Source organism: Gopherus evgoodei, chromosome 4 (genome assembly GCF_007399415.2).
Source record: "Gopherus evgoodei ecotype Sinaloan lineage chromosome 4, rGopEvg1_v1.p, whole genome shotgun sequence".
Taxonomy (NCBI): Eukaryota; Metazoa; Chordata; order Testudines; family Testudinidae; genus Gopherus; species Gopherus evgoodei.
The window spans coordinates 23,249,541-23,268,159 of NC_044325.1; the positions used below are offsets into that span (position 1 = coordinate 23,249,541).

At 49.8% G+C, this 18,619-nt stretch overlaps 1 protein-coding gene across 1 annotated transcript in view; it reads right to left on the minus strand.

Annotated features, from left to right (window-relative positions):
- AMN (amnion associated transmembrane protein) overlaps positions 1-18,619 on the minus strand; it is a 50,298-nt gene that overhangs the window by 1,460 nt on the left and 30,219 nt on the right. The window contains exons 5-11 of the mRNA XM_030562286.1: positions 18,345-18,580; positions 13,096-13,233; positions 12,775-12,883; positions 10,404-10,486; positions 6,474-6,645; positions 5,490-5,661; positions 723-840 (exon numbers count right to left, since the gene is read on the minus strand). Of these exons, the coding sequence (XP_030418146.1) occupies positions 723-840; positions 5,490-5,661; positions 6,474-6,645; positions 10,404-10,486; positions 12,775-12,883; positions 13,096-13,233; positions 18,345-18,580 (1,028 nt within the window). The remainder of the gene's footprint in view (positions 1-722; positions 841-5,489; positions 5,662-6,473; positions 6,646-10,403; positions 10,487-12,774; positions 12,884-13,095; positions 13,234-18,344; positions 18,581-18,619) is intronic.

Below are 18,619 nucleotides of genomic sequence, written 5' to 3' on the forward strand. Positions count from 1 at the left end.
AGCAATTCTCTTCTCCTGCTGCTCACTCTTGTCACACCCCAATTACATTAGATGGGGTAATTTGGTTCTTTTACAGAGCTATGATGGGGAGGAGTGTGGGGAGGGTGTGGAAGAAACATGTCAGTCTAAGGCACTATGGATTCAGGAACAGCACAGCTCATTTTTGCCAGTAACTTATCCAGAAAATGAAACGCCTCTGCTACATTTTGTACTTATGCTCTGGCACCTAGCTACAGCTGCCAACTCAGAGGACTGGCCTTCCTCAAATGTTCCAGGCAGCTTGCAATGCACTCAGGATATAGACCTCACCTACCACTCCTTTGAAAGCCTCAGCCGCGATGGATGTGTAAAACTGGAGAGCTTCTAGAGACCTAGATTGTAAAAAGCCTCTGACCACAAACAATGGCCAGCACAGTCACCAGCTGTACATCACATCTGCAGCATCGACGTAGAGCCCAAGATCTTCCACTCACTCCAAGAGCACACAGCTCTTCCACTGGAACTAAAGAGGAATCTCCACTAAGTACATAGGTATCCCTGCTGTGGTCTGTACAGTCCCATAGACTTGACGTTCTGTCTAGCAGACACCACCGAGATCAGACATTCCAGCCAGTACCCAATCACCCCACCAGCCTATTGCCTGCAATGGCAATTCCACATGCAAAGGATTACATGGTTACACGTTGAGCCAATGGTGGAAAGAGAGAACATGAGGTACTTACAGCTCCGTTGGTCGGTGTGGCAAATATAGGATTGTCAAACCCTTTGTCACTTGGTCCCGCCACAATATCCTGGTCCTCCTTTCTGTTCCACAGGCCTACCAAATGTGCGCATGGTAACCTGAGAGGAAAGACATTTTAGGTTCCCAAATGTGCATCCATCCAATGCTGAAGGCAACTGTCAAGCCGGTCACCCCAGTGAGATGGATTTCCTTCATGATACAGATGGGGGGATATTTCAGGTAAGTGTCAGGCCCTCTTGAAAAAGGGATATTGATTGTTCTCAGGAAAGTGGCTGTAGTTTTCAGTTTTAAAACCTGGGCTCTCTGAAGGAATGTTTCAGTAGCATTTAGGATGATTGGCATCCACTGAAGCTCTCACACATCCTGGCTGGCTCTATCATTTCCCCATTTTCTACAGCACCCTTCATTATAGAAAAAAACTAGTGTCCAGCAGCAGTGATGCAAGTGCTGAAACAAGGGCCGGTGCAAGGATATTTTCCGCCCTAAGCAAAACTTCCACCTTGCACCCCCTGCCCTCGAAGCATCGCTTATTATAAACTTTCAAAAATGAATACTGCATAATGTGGCCTTGTTCATTAGAATTAATACACGTTCAGCTTGATATTTTATTAATTTCATTATTTAGTCTACATATTTAATGAAAATAAATGGCTTTGGGTCTCCTGCACGTGGCTAGAGCCCCCCCCCCCCACCCATGGAACTGGAAAGGGCTGTTTTGGGGATCAGAGCACAGAGTTGGGAGTCGGGATCTGACTTCTATTCTCCACCCTGGCACCAACTTACTGGATGACTTCAGGCAAGTTACTTTCCCATTCTGGGCTTCAGCTCCCCTCAGTGCTAAGGTGTGAAATGGTTCCTTGCTTCTGGGCTGGAAAGTGCAATGCAGGTGGGAGGGGGTGTTTGAAGGCCTGTCTTCCCCACAGGTGTGAGGCGAGGACAGAGTTCCAGCCTCCACCATGACTGTCGTGGTTGCTTTACTCTGCCCCACGCCAATCGCTGCTGGAGCCCCTTACTCAACGAGCTCTGGCCCAGGGCAGCGGCATCTTTCTGGGCCTGATTTTCAGAGATACTGATCATCTGCGGTTCCCTCAATGTCTGTGAGAACGCCAGGGTTCTCGGTACTTCTGAAACTAGGGGCAATTCATTTCGAATGCTGGGCCAGGACTGAGCCTGCAAAGGCAGATCCGTATACACCCATCCATCCACAGCAGATCTCCCATCAATAACAATACAAGCAATCAGGAGAATTATGAGGGGCAGTTGGCCCAATGCTGGGAGTGTGGAGGATATGGCCCTAATGTGGTCACTAAACTTCTACCTAGTAAAGTTACTGGTGCATCTGCTGTCATACAGTGGGAGAACAAAAAGCTCTTGGGTGCTGCAGCCTGCTCGCACACTTGCAGTGGTTGTGCACCACGCAACTGGTCACCCATGTTACATGAAAATCTGGCTCTGATGGTGTCATAATTAGACTGAACAGTCACTGCCGCATTTCCTAGAGCTGTTGTCCCAAGCTGGCTGCAGACTCAAGCAGACAGAACTGTGTCGGCTAGACACTCATCACCTCTGGAAGATTTTCCTTGTAGCCATAAGAGCGCAAGGCAGTCGTGTTTCTTCCCTGAAAACTTGCAGTGTGCTGCCCCCGAATCCCATATTAATACTTGTGTGGGCAGGTGCAGAACTCAGGGCTTGGAGGCCTCTGGTCTAATGGTCTGAGCCAGCACAGAACTAGGAGCCTTGACCCCTTGTTTTCAAAGCAGAACTCTGACAATGTCTGCCCGAGTAACTTGGGCAAGTCATGTCACTGTTCTCTGCCTCAGTTTCCCCCAAAATGGGGCTCTATTTACCTGCTCCACAGGGCTGCAGGGACGGATGGGGACGAAGCCTTGGAAGGTGGCATGTGCTGAGGATGGTATCCTCTGGCAGGGCCATGAACCATCCCAGCTGGTGGACTGGTGGCCACAGTCTCCTCTTCCTTTCTGCCACCCCCACCTCCCCTCCTGCTGCTGCATTGCTATCAATAGGGCCTGCTGCAGACGGGCTGATGTCACTGGCTCCGATCTGGATCTGCAGCCGGCAGCCCTTGGGCAGCAGCTGCTGCTGCAGCAGGGGGTCCAGGGCTGTCAGAGCCGGAGGGAGTGGGCTAGGGAGCGATGTAGCAGCCTGGGGGCTCGGGGAGGAGGTGACTCCGGGCTGGTGGGGGGGCATGGGAAAGCAGTGATGTGGGGCGTGGCAGAGGGAGACGGCGGGGCCTGTAGTTGCAGAGCACACCTGCAGAGGTAGGTGCTAACATGGCTGCGAGTGTCCCCGTCCCGCCGCCGGGAGCAATAGTGTAAAAAAAAATTGGGGGCACTGCTTTCTGTCGCCCCGAATCTTGGCACCCTAGGCAGCTGCCCTGGCTGAAACAGTATTTGTGCCTGCGCTGGAATTCAGAGCCTGCAGCTGGGCAGGGAGAGCCAAGCCAAAAGCTTTGGTCTTGGGTTCCACTCATCTTTGATTGTTTCATAAACTTTCCTCCCAAAGCAATGAGCAACTGTCAAACAACTGCCCAGCTTCCAAACGAGCGTCACTGGGAAATGAATAATTTAGGAACAATTATGGGGGTTAGAGATTTATTTAGAACTGAAATAAACCTGCTATTTATTGCTAGGAAACGCTAATCATCTCTGTGCTTGTCGAGAGGCAAGAAAAACAAATGATGCCTGAGAACTGCGCTGGTTGTTGAAAAATGGAACACTAATACGCTGGCAAAAGCAGAAGCAGCCTGCCTTGGATTCGTACCCTGCTGGAGCCAGCCAGCTGTGACAGAGCTCTCTGGTATGCAACAGCAGCCTGGACATGGGGTTTCATCTGGAACTTCTGGCCTTGTCTACATGTAACCAGTTTTGTCACTTCAACTCTGCCATTGTAATTAGAGCAACACCATCCCCCTAGTGCGGAAGCAGCAATACTGAAACAGCTTATTCCAGTTCGGCGAGGCTATGTCTGCATTTAGGAGTACTTTCCTGGACTAGTGTTATTTCCATGGTCAGCTATAGGAATCCTGGTATGCTATACCAGCAAAGCATGCCTAGTGAGGATACCGCTATGCTAGCAAAGCTGCATGTTGTACTGGGGAAGTAAGACCACCCTCCAGGAGTGAAACAAGCTAGCTTTGCCAACATAGCAGTGTCTACATTATGGCCTTTTCTGGCACAGCTATGTTGGTCAAAAATCTCACCTCTTCACCCCCTGGCCCAGGGAGCAAGGCTGCCAGGAGCCTGTAGTGTAGACCTGGCCCAAGTTATAGTGTCTACACTGGGGCTTTTATCAGCATAACCACAAATCACACCCCTTACATGGCTCTGCTGGTAAAGCTTTTTAAGCAGAGACCAGGCTGTTACGTGGTCCTTCGCTGTGGTAAGGTGACCTGTGGGACAAACACCTGCAGAATGGGCTCATAAGGCCCATCTGATTACACTGAAATCTTGGGATGGGCCTTTCACCTGCCACCCCCACTTTTCTCCCTTTTTCCTTCTGAATTCCCCCTTTTTTCCTTCTTCTCATCTCACCTATTGTGTCAAATGCATCCGATCCAGTCACCTCCCAGTACAGCTATGCCCTGATAGCTATACATCCTTCCAGTGCATGCACGCGCACCGACACACACACACACACGAGTTAACATTTCAGAGGTATAATCTTTACTGCTTGACTCTGCTTGTTTTGCAAGCAGTCGGAAACCTTTAATAAAACATAAGTGATTTAAATTAAGTGCTGGCCAATGGATCAGTCAGATAAGCCCCAAGATACTGAAACAGGCCCCAGATGTGCAGCCCCAAAAGAAATGAGGGCCCAGACCAGTAGACCGTACTCAGGCCTGGGTTTCTTTGGCCTCCGTGGGAATTTGGGGTGCAGAAGGAATGCAAGGCCGAGCTCTGCCCTGGCCTAGTCTCCATTTATGATGACTGAATCAACAGGCAGTGCTAGCTGCGTGACGATTAATAAATAAAGCGACAAGGTCCAAGGGGCTGCCGCGGGCTCTCTCCATTGTGCAATTTGCTCTCAGGGACACAAAGTTGCAGAACAAGTGTTTAGAATTGTTTTGATGCATTAATATTGCCAAATGGGCCCCACTAGATAACGTCAGTTCTGCATGCAGATGCGGGGCTGCAAAGTGACAGAAGCAACAGGGAGTTTCCATTCAGCTACAAAATTGAACCACACTGAACTCAAACCAGAGAACGGCGCAACGGCTATGGGCTCATGGACTGCAGCTGGACGGGGCACTAATGTGCCTTTAAGCCACCAAAGAACTTCCCTGACCCTGGGGCCACTGTGCAGCCATCAGTCCCTGGGTGCAAGTCAGAGCAGCCTCAAGGCTGCCCTCATTTACTCCAGCTACCAACAACACACGCAGCCAAGGATTGTTGCAATGCCAGGATGCCCAATCATGACCTTTCCCTCACTTCAGGGACAGGGCAAGGCACAGAAGCTGCTCTGGCAGTTCTTTGTCACCTGAGGACCTGCCCATGACGCGAGGATATTGGGGAGGCCAGTTCTGCCAATGTTAGCACAGCTTGACACTGGTGGAGCTGCATAAAGTTGCTTTAATGGTGGGTAGGGTCTGGGCCAATCCCTGGATTCTTTGTTTCATGAATCAGTGAATGACAGAAAAGACCTCAGAGATAATTCTTTTAGTCCCAGCTGTTAAACAAGACTTTTTGGTGGTTATCAATCTAAGGGGTGTGAAAGCCCCTGTCCCTACCTTATCATCCCCTTCCGATGGAGAAACAGCATTGTGCCAAGCAACAGCAGCCCAAGCAGTAGACCAATAACCGTCCCAGCAATGATGCCATCAGTAACGGTAACTCCTTGTCCACTAGAATTACTGCCAGTGGCTACTTGCACTGTACCTGTCACAATGCCAAAGGAGTCACCTGCAAAGCAAGAAAGAGGATTTTTCAGTACAGGGTTACACAATTGCAGTGTGAATTGCATCCACACTGGGGGTTTCATCACTCTAGCACTAAACTGATACCTTTAGTCTTGTCCACACACAGAAGTTGTATGATTTTATACTCATTTAGTTAAAGTGGTACAACTCTGTATGTGGACACTGATGTAAATTCACAAGCACAAACTAAACTGATATAACCAGTTTTAAGTGTCTGCATACAAAGCTGCACCAGTAAACATTGAATTGTGTGTAGCCAAGTCCTTAGGGAGTGGGGGAAGATAGCTTTGCAAGAGTTGTGCTGGACTAGCACTGATTAATTCAGAGGGGCTGTGAAATGCTTAGGAGCTGAAACGTGCTCATCTACACTTCAAATGACCGTTGGCATGGCTACGGTGCTCCGGGTATGAAAAATCCAGACCGCAGAGCACTGTAGCTATGCTGACCTCTCCGCTGGTGTAGATGCAGCTAGGCTGACAGAAGAATGATTCTGTTAATACAGCTATTCTTGGTTGGGGAGGGGAAGTTCCTGTAGTGACAGAAAACCTCTTCCATCACTGTAGGCTGCGTCTATACTACAGGGTTATGCTGGCATAGCTACACCACTGAAGCTATGTCGCTATGGTCCTCGGAGGGTAGACATGGCCAAAGTGCTGTGTACAAGCCACCAGGAGTTTTCAATACATACTTTGTTAAATTAACTGCCACTTGATTTTCTGTGATTCCTATTAACCTCCTAGAAAGCATCGCTGGTGAATGAAAAAGAATCTTCCCTAGGTGAATGGGAACAGTTACCATGCTCTGCTACGTCACGCATGATGTCCTCAGCCAACTGCTCAGCATTAGTTCCCGTCTGTGACCCCGTCTTATCATCCATTAGCACAATCTGGATGACTGGAACGGAGTTCTGTGAAGTCTGAGGTTTACGCACCTTGGATATAGCCAGCTGAACACCTGCGTATTTTGGCTTTTCAAAGAAAGCAAGACACACAAAACACACTGGGTCAGCAGGCAGAGATTATGTCTCCAGCTGGAGCTGTGATGGACAGTAAAATAAGTGCTGGCTATAAATCTTAATGTAAATATCACCAAGAGCTAGTGTTGCTGTGAATCATATCACTGCTGTATTTTCACAATGACACATTTATGTCTTCTTTCCATGCAGGGCTGTAAACAACAGACACTGGGGCCCAATGTTACTTCAAAATACTCAGGGCAGGTTACGCCTGTAGAATACTGCTCCCTTTGGAGCTGGGTCAGGGCTCCTAGGCTCTAGTGACAGTGTCATTTGGCCCCTGTATACTGAGGCAATGAATGTATCACACCCATTAAACAACATATTAGAATGTACACATTTGTAAGGAGGGAAGAACCAGACTCACATCTATTGCTACATGGGGCTACTTTCTGATCTTGATTATAGCAGGGTAAATCCAGAGTAACTCTCATGAAGTTACTCCAGAAGCACAACCTGCCCCAGAGCAAAATTTGGCCCACGGGCTCCATTGTGGAATAGCTGAAGCCATGTCCTCCAGGTGGCTGCACAGGGCAGTAAGCTCAAGAGCATGAGACTGGGCTGCTGCAGCAACTCCAGTACTGGCATCCGCGACTGGCCAGTTGGGAGTGAGTACTCTGCGTGGAGGAGTGGAGCCAGGTGTTCTGCATGGCAGTTGAACACCATGACACCTAAGCGATTTTGCCTGTCACGCAGCATGGGACCCCCAGCTCTGTTTTCTCCAGCAGTGTCGTGAACGGATATTTAGAAAACTTTGGGTCACGTTCTCTGGTCAGCTACCTTTGTGCCTCCAGATCCCATGGCTGCCAGGGACCAAACTAGTCCCCAGCACAAGTTAGAGCAGCCTGAGAACTGCTCTGGTTTAGGCCCAGGTGTCCACAGTCCCTAGGACCCATTCTGCAGGCAGGGATTGGCCAGATGCACCACCTTCTTGCTCAGGCACCTTTTGCTCTGGCCATGCCCTCGGTGGTGGGATGGGGTAGGAACCAATATGCCAACCGTATGCTCCTTGAGGAGTCTCCTACATTCCCACCTGCCTGGCTCCACCAGGATGAAAGCCGTTCTCTGCTGGACTCCTGCATGGCTGTGAATCTGGCCCTGTAAACCCACACAGCGTGGGTTCTGCCTGCTGCTGCAGCGCGTTATCCCTTGGGAAGAAAGAGTGCCTCTGGTCACTCACTAGCCAGTCCCCCACCCCCCACCCCGACCCGGGATGTAGAGAAGAGCTGAAGCCTCAAATACATGCCTCAGGGTTTCAGATGGTTACCTGCAGGGGTCAGGAAGGGATTATGCCCCCTCTCCCGACCCCATACTCTGGGTTGGTGGGGTTTTTTTAATCTTCTTCTGCTGAAACATCAAGGATGGCAATGTCTGTAGGGTTGCCAGGCGTCCAGTTTTTGAATGGAACGCCCAGTCGAAAAGTGAACCTGATGGTGCCAGTCAGCACTCGGCCTGCCCGAGCTCTGCACAGCTCTCTGGAAGCGGCTGGCATGTCCCTGCAGCCCCTGGGGCAGGGGCAATCAGGGAAGCTCTGCCTGCTGCACCCACTCCAGCACCAGCTCTGCAACTCTCATTGGGCGAGAACCACAGCCATTGGGAGCTGTTGGGGTGGTACCTGCGGTGACAGGCAGCACACACCACACTAAACCTCCTGGCCCTTCTGCGTACAGGCTTGACATACTGGCCACTTTCAGGAGCAGCGCGGAGCAAGGGCAGGCAGGGAGCCTGCCTTAGCCCTGCTGTGCTACCAACCAGGAGCTAACTGAGCTAAGCGCAGCCCAGCTGGAGCCTGCACCCCAAACCCCCTGCCCCAGGTCAGAACCCCTTACTGCGCCCTAACTCCCTCCCAGAGCTCGCACCCCAACCCCCTACCGCAGGTCAGAACCCCCTCCTGCACCCTAACTCCCTCCCAGATCCTGCACCCTCACCCACACCCCAACCCCCTACCCCAGCCCTGAGCCCCCTCCCACACCCCAAACCCCTCGACCCCAGCCCAGAACCCCCTCCTGCACCCTAAACCTCTCATCCCCGGCACCATCCCAGAGCCCAGCCAGAGCCTGCACCCGCTCCCGCACTCCAACTCTGTCCGAGCCCAGAGCCCCCTCCCACACCCTGAACCCCTCATTTCTGACCCCACCCTTGAGCCCACACCACCAGCTGTAGCCCTCCCCCCCGCCCCCCAACCCCCAACCCCCTGCCCCAGCCCAGTGAAAGTGAGTGAGGGTGGGGGAGAGTGAGTGACAGAGGGAGGGAAGCTGGAGTGAGTAGGGGCCTGGGGATCAGAGATGGGACCTCGGGGAAGGAGCAGGGAATGGGGCGGTGCAAGGATGTCTGGTTTTGTGCAATTAGAAAGTTGGCAACCCTACACGGCTGACGATGAACACTGGGTGGGGTGGGCCGGTGCCTTGAGATGGCACCAAGCATTCCTTCTCTCAGGGCTTGGCTGGCAGGGGCTTGCTCCCATGCTTGAGGTCTAACTGATCGTCATACCTGGAGTCAGGAAGGTATTTTCCCCAGGTCAGATTGGCAGCAACTTTGAGTACTTTTTGCCTTCCTCTGCATGGGGTGTGGCTCACTTGGTAGGATCATCTGGGTCTATCTCACGTAATCATTTCCCTGCCATGGAGGGTGCCTCAGGCACTGACCTAGGTCCCTCCCTCCCTGTCACACATCATAGCCTAGTCTCCTGTGGGCTGTTCAACTTTTAACTCATTTTTGGTGTTGGGTTTAGTGGCCAGGCACTGGATGGTGTGGGTGGCCTGTGACATACAAGCAGTCACACTAGATAACCTCACGGTCCCTTCTGGCCTTAAACTCTATAACTCTGCTAACTTCTTTGGGAAACCACACAGCCAGGAGGAGTGAGTGAAGGAAATGGGGTGAAATCAACCCCTTCTCCTCTCCCCATACCTCCTAGTTCACATCCCTAGTCTCAAAACAATAGTAGGAATGAATGAAAAAAAGAAACTCCCACTTCAGTTCAGGGGCAGTCGAGAACCCTGCATGATCCGGGGCTGACTGTTTCACAGGCCACCTCCTTCCCCACGTCTCCTGGGGGCATCTCCTACCTGGCCCTCTGCTCTCTGTGGGTAGTGGCTGGGCATCCTCATTCAAAGGAGCCCACCTTTGGAACTTGCTGCCCCATAACTGTCAAAACTCGAACAAGGCAGGTGTGAGCTCCTGGTGCTCATGCTTCCTGGTTCTGTGTTGAACAGCACTCTGTGTTCTGCAGCCTTGTTAACTGAAAGAGTGGGACAGTTTGGGGTAGTCTGGACTCAACACGCCTGGTTCTGCTCTCATTTACACCAGTGTAAATCAGGATTCACACCAAATGACATACTGATGTGCGAGCAGAACCAGATCACCGGCTTCAATAGTAATACAATATATGTTGTATATCATAGTACACAATACATGTATACGGTATACAATAGCAACTCTGTGTGCACCAGCAGCTGAGTTCCTGTTTGAGGTCAGAAGCCAGAGCTACAAACAGCTGTTCCCCATGCCGACTTCCAAGTTACAAGAGTATCAGATAGAACTCTGCAAGCAGCCACTACCCAGCCTGACATCACTGGAATAATGTACGTACCAGTCTATTACAGTGTATTTATATTATAAGATAATGGTGAGTGTCTTATTGGTGGGGTTTCCTGGCTTCTATCTGAATGATGTATATTAAATAAGTCTTTCCAAACAGACTAGCATACCAGGCTCAGGAAGGCATGAAGAATTCTGTTCTGATACTGCCTAATGTCGAAATCAGGCGTGTATTCCAATGAAATAGTGGCTCCTGTAGTTCAAAGGCAGAAAGACAAGAAAGAACACACACAGGTTCATTGATTTTGCATTTGCAAGCACACCTCTCATTGCAAGTGGGCTATTGTGAGGCTGGCAGCGTGGATCAATGTGGTTTTCAGAGTCTACCAAGATCTGGATCAGTACAAGATTCCCAAACAATTCTCCAGTCCCATTTGTGTAATCTGGTCTCATTCTAGAGCTCACAAAGGGGAGCATAATCTATCAGCTAGCGATTTCTGAACAAAGCTTTCAGAAGGAAACACCTCCTCTATTGCTGGTCTTTTTACAGGTTTTAAAAACCCAGCGTCAGTGGAGCTTTTTTCAGAATGCTCCTGGGAAAGCCACATCCACTGCTGACACTTACCTAGTTCTTAAAGAGGTAATGATGAGCATCCATCAATGCTTGTAAAGTACTTTGAGCTCCTTGGATAAAAAGCACCAGGGAAGGGCACAATTAAAGTCACTGAATCAATTGGCACCACACAAGTTGAGCTAAATATTTTTCTTGAAAAGCAGGAGTAAAAGTTTCTGGAAATATAAAGTTCCATTAATTGCTTTCAAAGGCTCTGCTGGTATGAACAGGTTTGAAAACCATATGCTAGAGCCCTAATGAGTTTGGCATGTGTATGAAAAATTCCTGTTCACCGTCCAGGTAGATAAGCAGACAAACACCCATATGAAGAGGAAATTCCACCAATCTGTTGGGTATATTTTCATTTTCAATGAAATTTACTGTAGGTGATAAAGATGACATTTATTGGAACAAGAAAGTGCATTTTCCTTGCGTATTTTCCATTAGTGACATCTCTGATGCCAGCACTGAATGCAGTCCTAGCAGCCTGCACTAACAGGAATGGATTGAACTATCTTGATGACCTGTGACACCCTGACAGGCTAAACCACGGGCAGGCCTCGAAAAATCAGATGGGGACAAAAGGTTGCAATCCAAGATAGACTCCAGAAAGGGATAATAATGATTCAGAGAGACATGAATATAACTCAGCGCTCTGCATAACTCAGGCTCCAGAGACAGGCATTTGAGGCATAGTACAGGGGCGGGAAGAGGTGATGGGATTGATTTGAACCCATTGCTAGAGGATCCTGACACTGACTTCCTTGGACAAGTCCCTAAGGCCAACCTTTAGGCATATAAGCAAACGCAGCCTAATTTTCAGAGGTGCTGAACCCCTTTGTCTGAAGCCGGTCCCCATACCTCGGTTTCCCCATCTGTGAAACGGGGATAATAAATAGCTACCAACCACAGAGAGGCTGTCTGACAAATAGTTAATATTTGTGTTGTGCATTTAAGAGCTGATGGCACTAAAGGAAGCACTGAGCATTGCTTCCTATAATAATCCTGTGAGCTTGGGTCCCCTTCCTGCGAGGTGATCACTGTTTAAAGCTCCATTGAGGGGCTCAGTCCGGATGGGGATCAGAGCTTTAACTCTAAAATCCTTTTCCTGTGTCCTTTAGTCTCACTTCATAGGGAGGTGGAGTAGCCCCTAGAGCAGGAACAAGGAGGAAGTTGGATGCAGAATCAGGATAGTTCAGGAATTTGTTCAATCAATTAATCCTTTGTATTTATTCATCCTACTTTTCTATTTGAGCCAGTGAAGTGCTGGCTAAATGAGAATCAAGCAAAGAAACACGTCTGGTTTAAATGCTGGTAGGAACCTGGACAGTCCAAACCTCAAAGGAACCAAATTCTACCACAACTGATGTGCTATTGGAAGCTGTCCTGTTTGGATAACATCAGTATAAAATACTGTACTACTAGGGGAGGACGAGGAGTTAGAACAGTATACAAAAGACCTTTCCCTAGATGTCACCATGCTGATATGGAGGGATGATCAAAACTCCTCAGAGAAAAAACCAGAAGAGCTCAGCAGGTGGAATATGGGTTATTCCTCAGCTTCAAAAAGTCCAGCCAACGGGAGTCTAGAGTCCACTGAGTTAACAGGAGTTTTCCCACTGATTTCACAAGGCTTTGGATCAGGCCCTAAATTATTACGCCTGAGTCTCGATACTTGCAGAGTCACCAGCATGTTTAATTATTTTTCTACCAACTCAAGCCTCCGACCTTCCCACTGAACAGACGCTGCACCAGTCAAACAGCAGTCAGTCAGTTCTTGGCATTCCCAAAGTATAGGTGACAACCACAAGATTCAACTCCAGAAGGGCATTCAAGGCCTAGTGCCAAGGAAATGAATACAATAAAGCCAGAAGGCCAGGCACGCCGCCCACGCCTGCTACAAGAATAAATCCCCATTCTGCACTCACCGCATATTTCACAGCAGTGTCCAACTGGCTGGAAGGGGTCCTTGCACACAAGCACTGGGCACCGAGTCCCAGAATACCCCAGCAAGGCAGCACAGATCTGTCGATGTTCCTTAAATGAAAACTCAGGGTAAGTTCCTTTGATCCACCCCTGCTTTGCGTTTCTGTTCAGTTTTGCACTGCCCTGCCTGAGCATAGTGCTGGGATGTTCCCTGACTTCCTATTTGCATCCTGAGGCCATGAAGAGCCCACCCAGGAGTTGTGACTTAGTGGAGCTAAAAGATCCCAGAGAACAGTTTGTTTAATTCCAGTGGAAAAACTCACCCCAGCATTTCCACACTCACAGCCCGATTTGTCCGGACACCTGGCGTTCGTCACCTGGAATGTCCCGTTGCCGTGGAACTGCAGCTTGGCCGAGCTTCTCTGCATGTACTCAGCTAAGGCCGCATCACTGGTGAACTTCTACTTCCCAACCCAGAAAGATTAAAAAATAGATCAACATTTCTTACCAGCTGAGGCTATGGAGTGTAAGATCTGGCAGCTCTGCAAGCAAGCAGCAAGGCTGCTCCAGCCTTGTCGACAGAGCGGTCGCTTAGCCTACCTGCCCTCAAAGGTGGAGGTACTGGGACTTGGGACATCCCCTTCAAGGTGCACTGGCAAGAGAAAATAATGGGGTCATGCCCACCTCCCCTTCTACAAAAGGCCTGAAAGGCTTTTCCAAACTAAAAAACAATAAAAAAGAACACCATGGGCTGGGGTTTTTATTTGTTTCTTTCTTCTTAAGCTGAGAATTACCAGAACTCTGGGTAATTTCTTTTCCCTCTTTGTACTGGAGGTCTGCTTAGAGGAGCCAAGAATCAGACTGCAGATCTATCCGCCTGTAACACCAGGGCTAGGGAGGTGGATTCTTTAACAGAATCTTTTATCCCAAACTTGTCTGTCAAGCATTTCAGTTAACTTGCTGTTAGCAATGAACCGGAGTGCACTAAACAGTCTGACTAGAGATCCCTGTCCTATTAATTTACAGGCTTCCAAAGAAAGATTTGTGACATCCTGACGCTTCCAGGAAAAACACAGGAGACAAACCCTAAGGTAAAAGCAAGAGGAAAATAATAGGCCTTCTTACCTAAATGGGGATGGGGGAGTGGGAGCACACACTAGTCTTTGCAAGTCACCTTTCAAAGAAGAGTAGAAGCAGCTGATGGGCATCTTTTTACTCTATGTCACTCTTCCTTTTAATCCTGATCCTGCTGTCTTGGGAATGAATGGGAGCTTTGCCACTGGTATGAGTGGGAGCAGGATAGGTGGATCCATGTCTAGGGTCCTGTCAACACAGGGCTGGGAATCAAGTTATTCCATGTGAGCTCGGTGTGAACACTTTCATCGACTCTGCCGGTTACCACTGTGTCTGGACGAGGCCAAACCAAGAGACCTGTCTAGAACATTGCTGTAAAAAACCCACCCTTTGGTACCCCATCCCCACAGCCCAGCCAACCAGTGAGAGAAACCAACTTCTCAGCCTCTCTCTCAGGACCTCACAGGGCATTACAAACTTGAATGCATGTCGCCTCCCCACTGTGAATAAACAAGGCTCTGTCTCAGTGAGACGATTTGGTCTGGAAGGTCACTGAGGGACAATACAGGTGAACACCTCTCTGTCATTTCTACAGTGTCACTTTTCGCACACACAGGACTGTGGAACATAGGGACTACAGCTGGCTACAACCAGACCCCAGATACAGCACAAACACCCCCGATGCAGGAAAGTTTGGATCCAGAACTCTGAAGTGCTGAATTGGATCCTGCAGTTACATGCTGTGTGGGGCATGGACTGTTTTCATTACCATTACCATTACCATGTTTAGACAGCACCGAGTACAGGGAGGACGAGGGGACTCCTGGGCACTATCACAACGCAAATAATAACAACCACTGAGACGTCCAGCTGTGTCTCCTCCTTTGGGGTGTAACCACTGCACACTGCTTCAGAGACCACAGTTAACTCCTCAGACCACCAGGGTTAGGAGTGCTGCAGTGGCCATATGGTTAACCCATGGGGCAGAGGCACAGTGCAGACTGCGAGTGTCTTTGCAATTACATTCCAGTGGGCTGGAAGGTGACAGCCAAGAGGAAAAAGGAATGGCATGGCTGTGTCTTCAATGCAGTCGGGGCCAGCTCCAGGCACCAGCACAGGAAGCAGGTGCTTGGGGTGGCCAATGGGAAGGGGTGGCACGTCCAGATCTTCAGTGGCAATTTGGCAGCGGGTCTCTTAGTCCCTCTCGGAGCGAAGGATCCGCCGCCAAAGAATGAAGAGGCTGGTAGAGCTGCCACCGAAGTGCCACCGATTGCACCTTTTTTTTCTTCACCCTTCACCGCTTGGGGCTGCAAAAAAGCTGGAGCCGACCCTGAATGCAGTGGCACGTAGCCTCCGTATATTCCCTCTAGCAGCACCATTATCCTCTGAAGGTCTCATTAAAATCCTCATTTATAACCAAGCTAGAGGTCCTGCATGGTGAAACCTGCCAGAGCCACAATACCCAGCACAGCCACAGAGCCCAGCAAGTGCAGACGTGAGTCTAGGAATGGAGCAGCCAGGGAAGCAGAGGGGACTGTATATTCATGGATTTATTTGGCCTCCCGAGCTCCAGCGCCCTGAGGAGCTATTTGAAAACTACCAAATAGAAAAACACCAGCAAGCCTACAATAGGTGGCAGCAACCAAGGGGAAATGAGCACGAATGCCCCTCCAACCACATCTTCCTCCCCAACAGCCTGGCCCTGAAGATCCCACCATTCAGGCTCCTACTTGACAAGAAACACAGACAATATTTCTCAGGCCAATTCATCTGTGTGTCATGGTATATCTGACAGAGAGGAAGGATGCTCAGTTGTTAGGGCACTGGCCTAGAAACCAGGAGACCTGCATTCAATTCCCTGCTTTGCCACTGGCTTCCCATGTGACCGTGGGCAAGTCACTTAGCCTCCTATGCCTCAGTTCCCTATCTGCTAAGAGCTCTTCCCAGCTCCCAGGATGTTGTGACATGCTCACTTACTGTGGTCACAGGAGCCAGATACATAGATGATCTGCAGTAGAGTGGGATGTGAGGTGCAAAGTCTGGCTCCCAATACGTGCATTCCCAGTGGCCAGAAGAACCCCCTGGATCTCAGCTTGTCTCATTACCAAGTTGGAACCCTGCTGCACAATTTGGATTCCAAAGCTGGGAGCTGTTTGGATCTGGGGTTGTTGTTCATGCCCATCTCGGTATTGCACCTGATGTGGCTAAAGCAATGAGCTGAACCTGGGAGGAGGGGAAGGGGCCAGTCTCAATAAACCACTGTGCAACTTTTGTGACATTGGCCGTTTTTATTTAACAAGAAAAGCTGAGGCCAAACTTGCAGAAGGGCCTGGTGATTCTGGGCACCATTCGGAGACACTTCAAAAGGGGGCTGATCACCAGAGGGTGAGAGCTCAGCACTTTGTGACAATCACACACCTGTGTAAGCAGAGTCAGGATGAGCTCTACACTGACATCTGGTGGAAAGAAGTTCAGAGAGTGTATTTGCATAGGTACGCCCACCCTATCCCAGACTCCCAAGCTGTGGGATTGCTTGGTGACAAATTGCTCACCCTCAGTTGGGTGGCACTGGCTAGACATGGGACATGGGTTCCAAAACCCAGAGAATGGAGAGAGGCTGGGGACAGGTATTTGTGCCTGGTGGTGCAGTCTCCTTGTGGACTCAAAAGCACCAATTGCACTCCCTCCTCTCTCCACTGTGGAATGCCAGGGTTGTTTTTTTTTATTCCTTTAAAAATTTAAATACAGGTTACTGAGCTGAAATCACTTTGGGCTAATGGTGTACTCGCACTGGGGCTCCCCCACTAAGAGCTGAAATAACTGAGTTGAGAGTACTGTGCTAACTAGTGGGGGAGCCTGAAGATATGCTGTGGAACAGAGCGGCTGGCGGAGTGGAGCAGTTGTGGGGACGGCTGGTGGCAGCAGAGCAGAGTAGCTGTGGGATGGGTGGAGCGGCCCACAGAGTGAGCGGAGCTGAGCAGTTTGCAGAGAGAACTGGAGCAGCTCATGGAGCAGAGCAGTTTCTGAGGACGGCTGGAGGAGCAGCATGGAGTGGCTGGTAAAGCGGAGCAGTTCGTGGAGAAGGCGGAAGCAGAACCCACGGAGAGGCAGGGCAGTTGGCCCCGGACCATGTAAGGTGCCCCTCTCTATCCAGGCTGGGGGGGGGAGGGACCTCTACAGATAAACTCTCGAACTCTGGGGTGGCATTGACCAGAGACTTTTGGGTTGTTGGACTTTGGGGTGATGGGACTTAAAACCCTAAGGGGAAAAAGGACAGTGCCAAACGTACTTGGAGGTGGGTTTTTGTTTATGGTTTGTGTTATAACCCTGTTTGTGGTGTTTCTCCAATGGGATGCCGCATTAATTCCTTCCTTTATTAAAAAGATTTTGCTACACTTAGACTCCGTGCTTGCGAGAGGGGAAGTATTGCCTCCTAGAGGCGCCCAGGGGGGTGTGGTATGTGAATGTCCCAGGTCACTGGGTGGGGGCTCGAGCCGGTTATACATTGTGTTACTGAAACGGAACCCCTGGATACTGAACCCGGCCCTTGTTGCTGCCAACTCAGAGGGGCAGAAGGGTTACACCTGGAATGTGTCTCACGTTCAGCACCCAAAGTCCTGGGTCACTTTGGAAAGTCTTGGCCTAATTCTATTGAAATGCTTCCCAACACGTGGATTCAAATGAACAAGCTAATCAAGGACCAGACTCATCAGACAGAGCTTTCCCAGCCTCAGCGCCCTCATTTACACTGGTACCCAGTCTGAGCTTTCCCCAGGCTCTCAGCATTTGAAAGCAGAACTGTCGCGTTTCTCCTTCGTTTGATTTAGACACAGTCAGGCCCTATTTTACCATAGCAGCCTCCAAAATTGCACACACCGTTTGCACACCCACATTTAAATCACATAAGAACTCTGACTTGGGCAGGAGACAGCCGAGATAGTAGGGTAAGAACAATTACCACCCAATCAGGACTGGCCAGCAATGAGACAAATGGACAGAGGAGATCAACCCCTCCCAAAACAGTATGACCCCCCCCTCCCCTCAGACAATCATACACTTTCCTCTGAGAGATGCCTGAGAGGGTCTGTCTCTTATTTATACTTCAGCAACGCTTGAATGGCTTGTCACATCAAGAAAGTCAGTGGAGTTGAAAATTGCTTTTGCATGCCCCAGATGGGGCAGTCAGTGCCTGACTCCCCTGGCTGTGGGGTCCCACGCAGGTTGCAAGCACAAATCAGATTTTTTGCACATGCACGAGCCAAACATGTGCTTAAGACTGCGGTGCACACGGTTGAAGCCTTTCTGGAAATCTGGCACCACGGTGCATGCCAAAGTCAAACTCGGGCATAGTGCTGAACAAGTGCCTGTAAGTGAACCATACTAACACACAGCAAGTGTCACTGCACTTTCTGTTCTCATGACCTACTTTGTGGGCACCGCAGGGGAGGGGGTGAAGTGTGATAACGTTTTGTTTTGTTTCTCAAATGTTCCACTTTACCTGTCCCATTATAGAGATGCTTCGGAGATGAATCATTCGCTCAGATGAGTCGATGTTTACTCGGAAGGAGGTTTCAGGCTGAAAGATAACATCATCGTACTGGCACGGGACACGTTCTTCATCCACTGCGAAGATGTACTTGCCCTGCTCTAGGTCCTCCAAGGAGGTTGCAGCATGCCATAGTGCAGGGTCATGCCACTTACACTGCTCAGCAGCAGTGAATGAGACAGCTGAACCTGGGAAGAAAGACACGGAGTTCGGTGAGAGCTGGACTT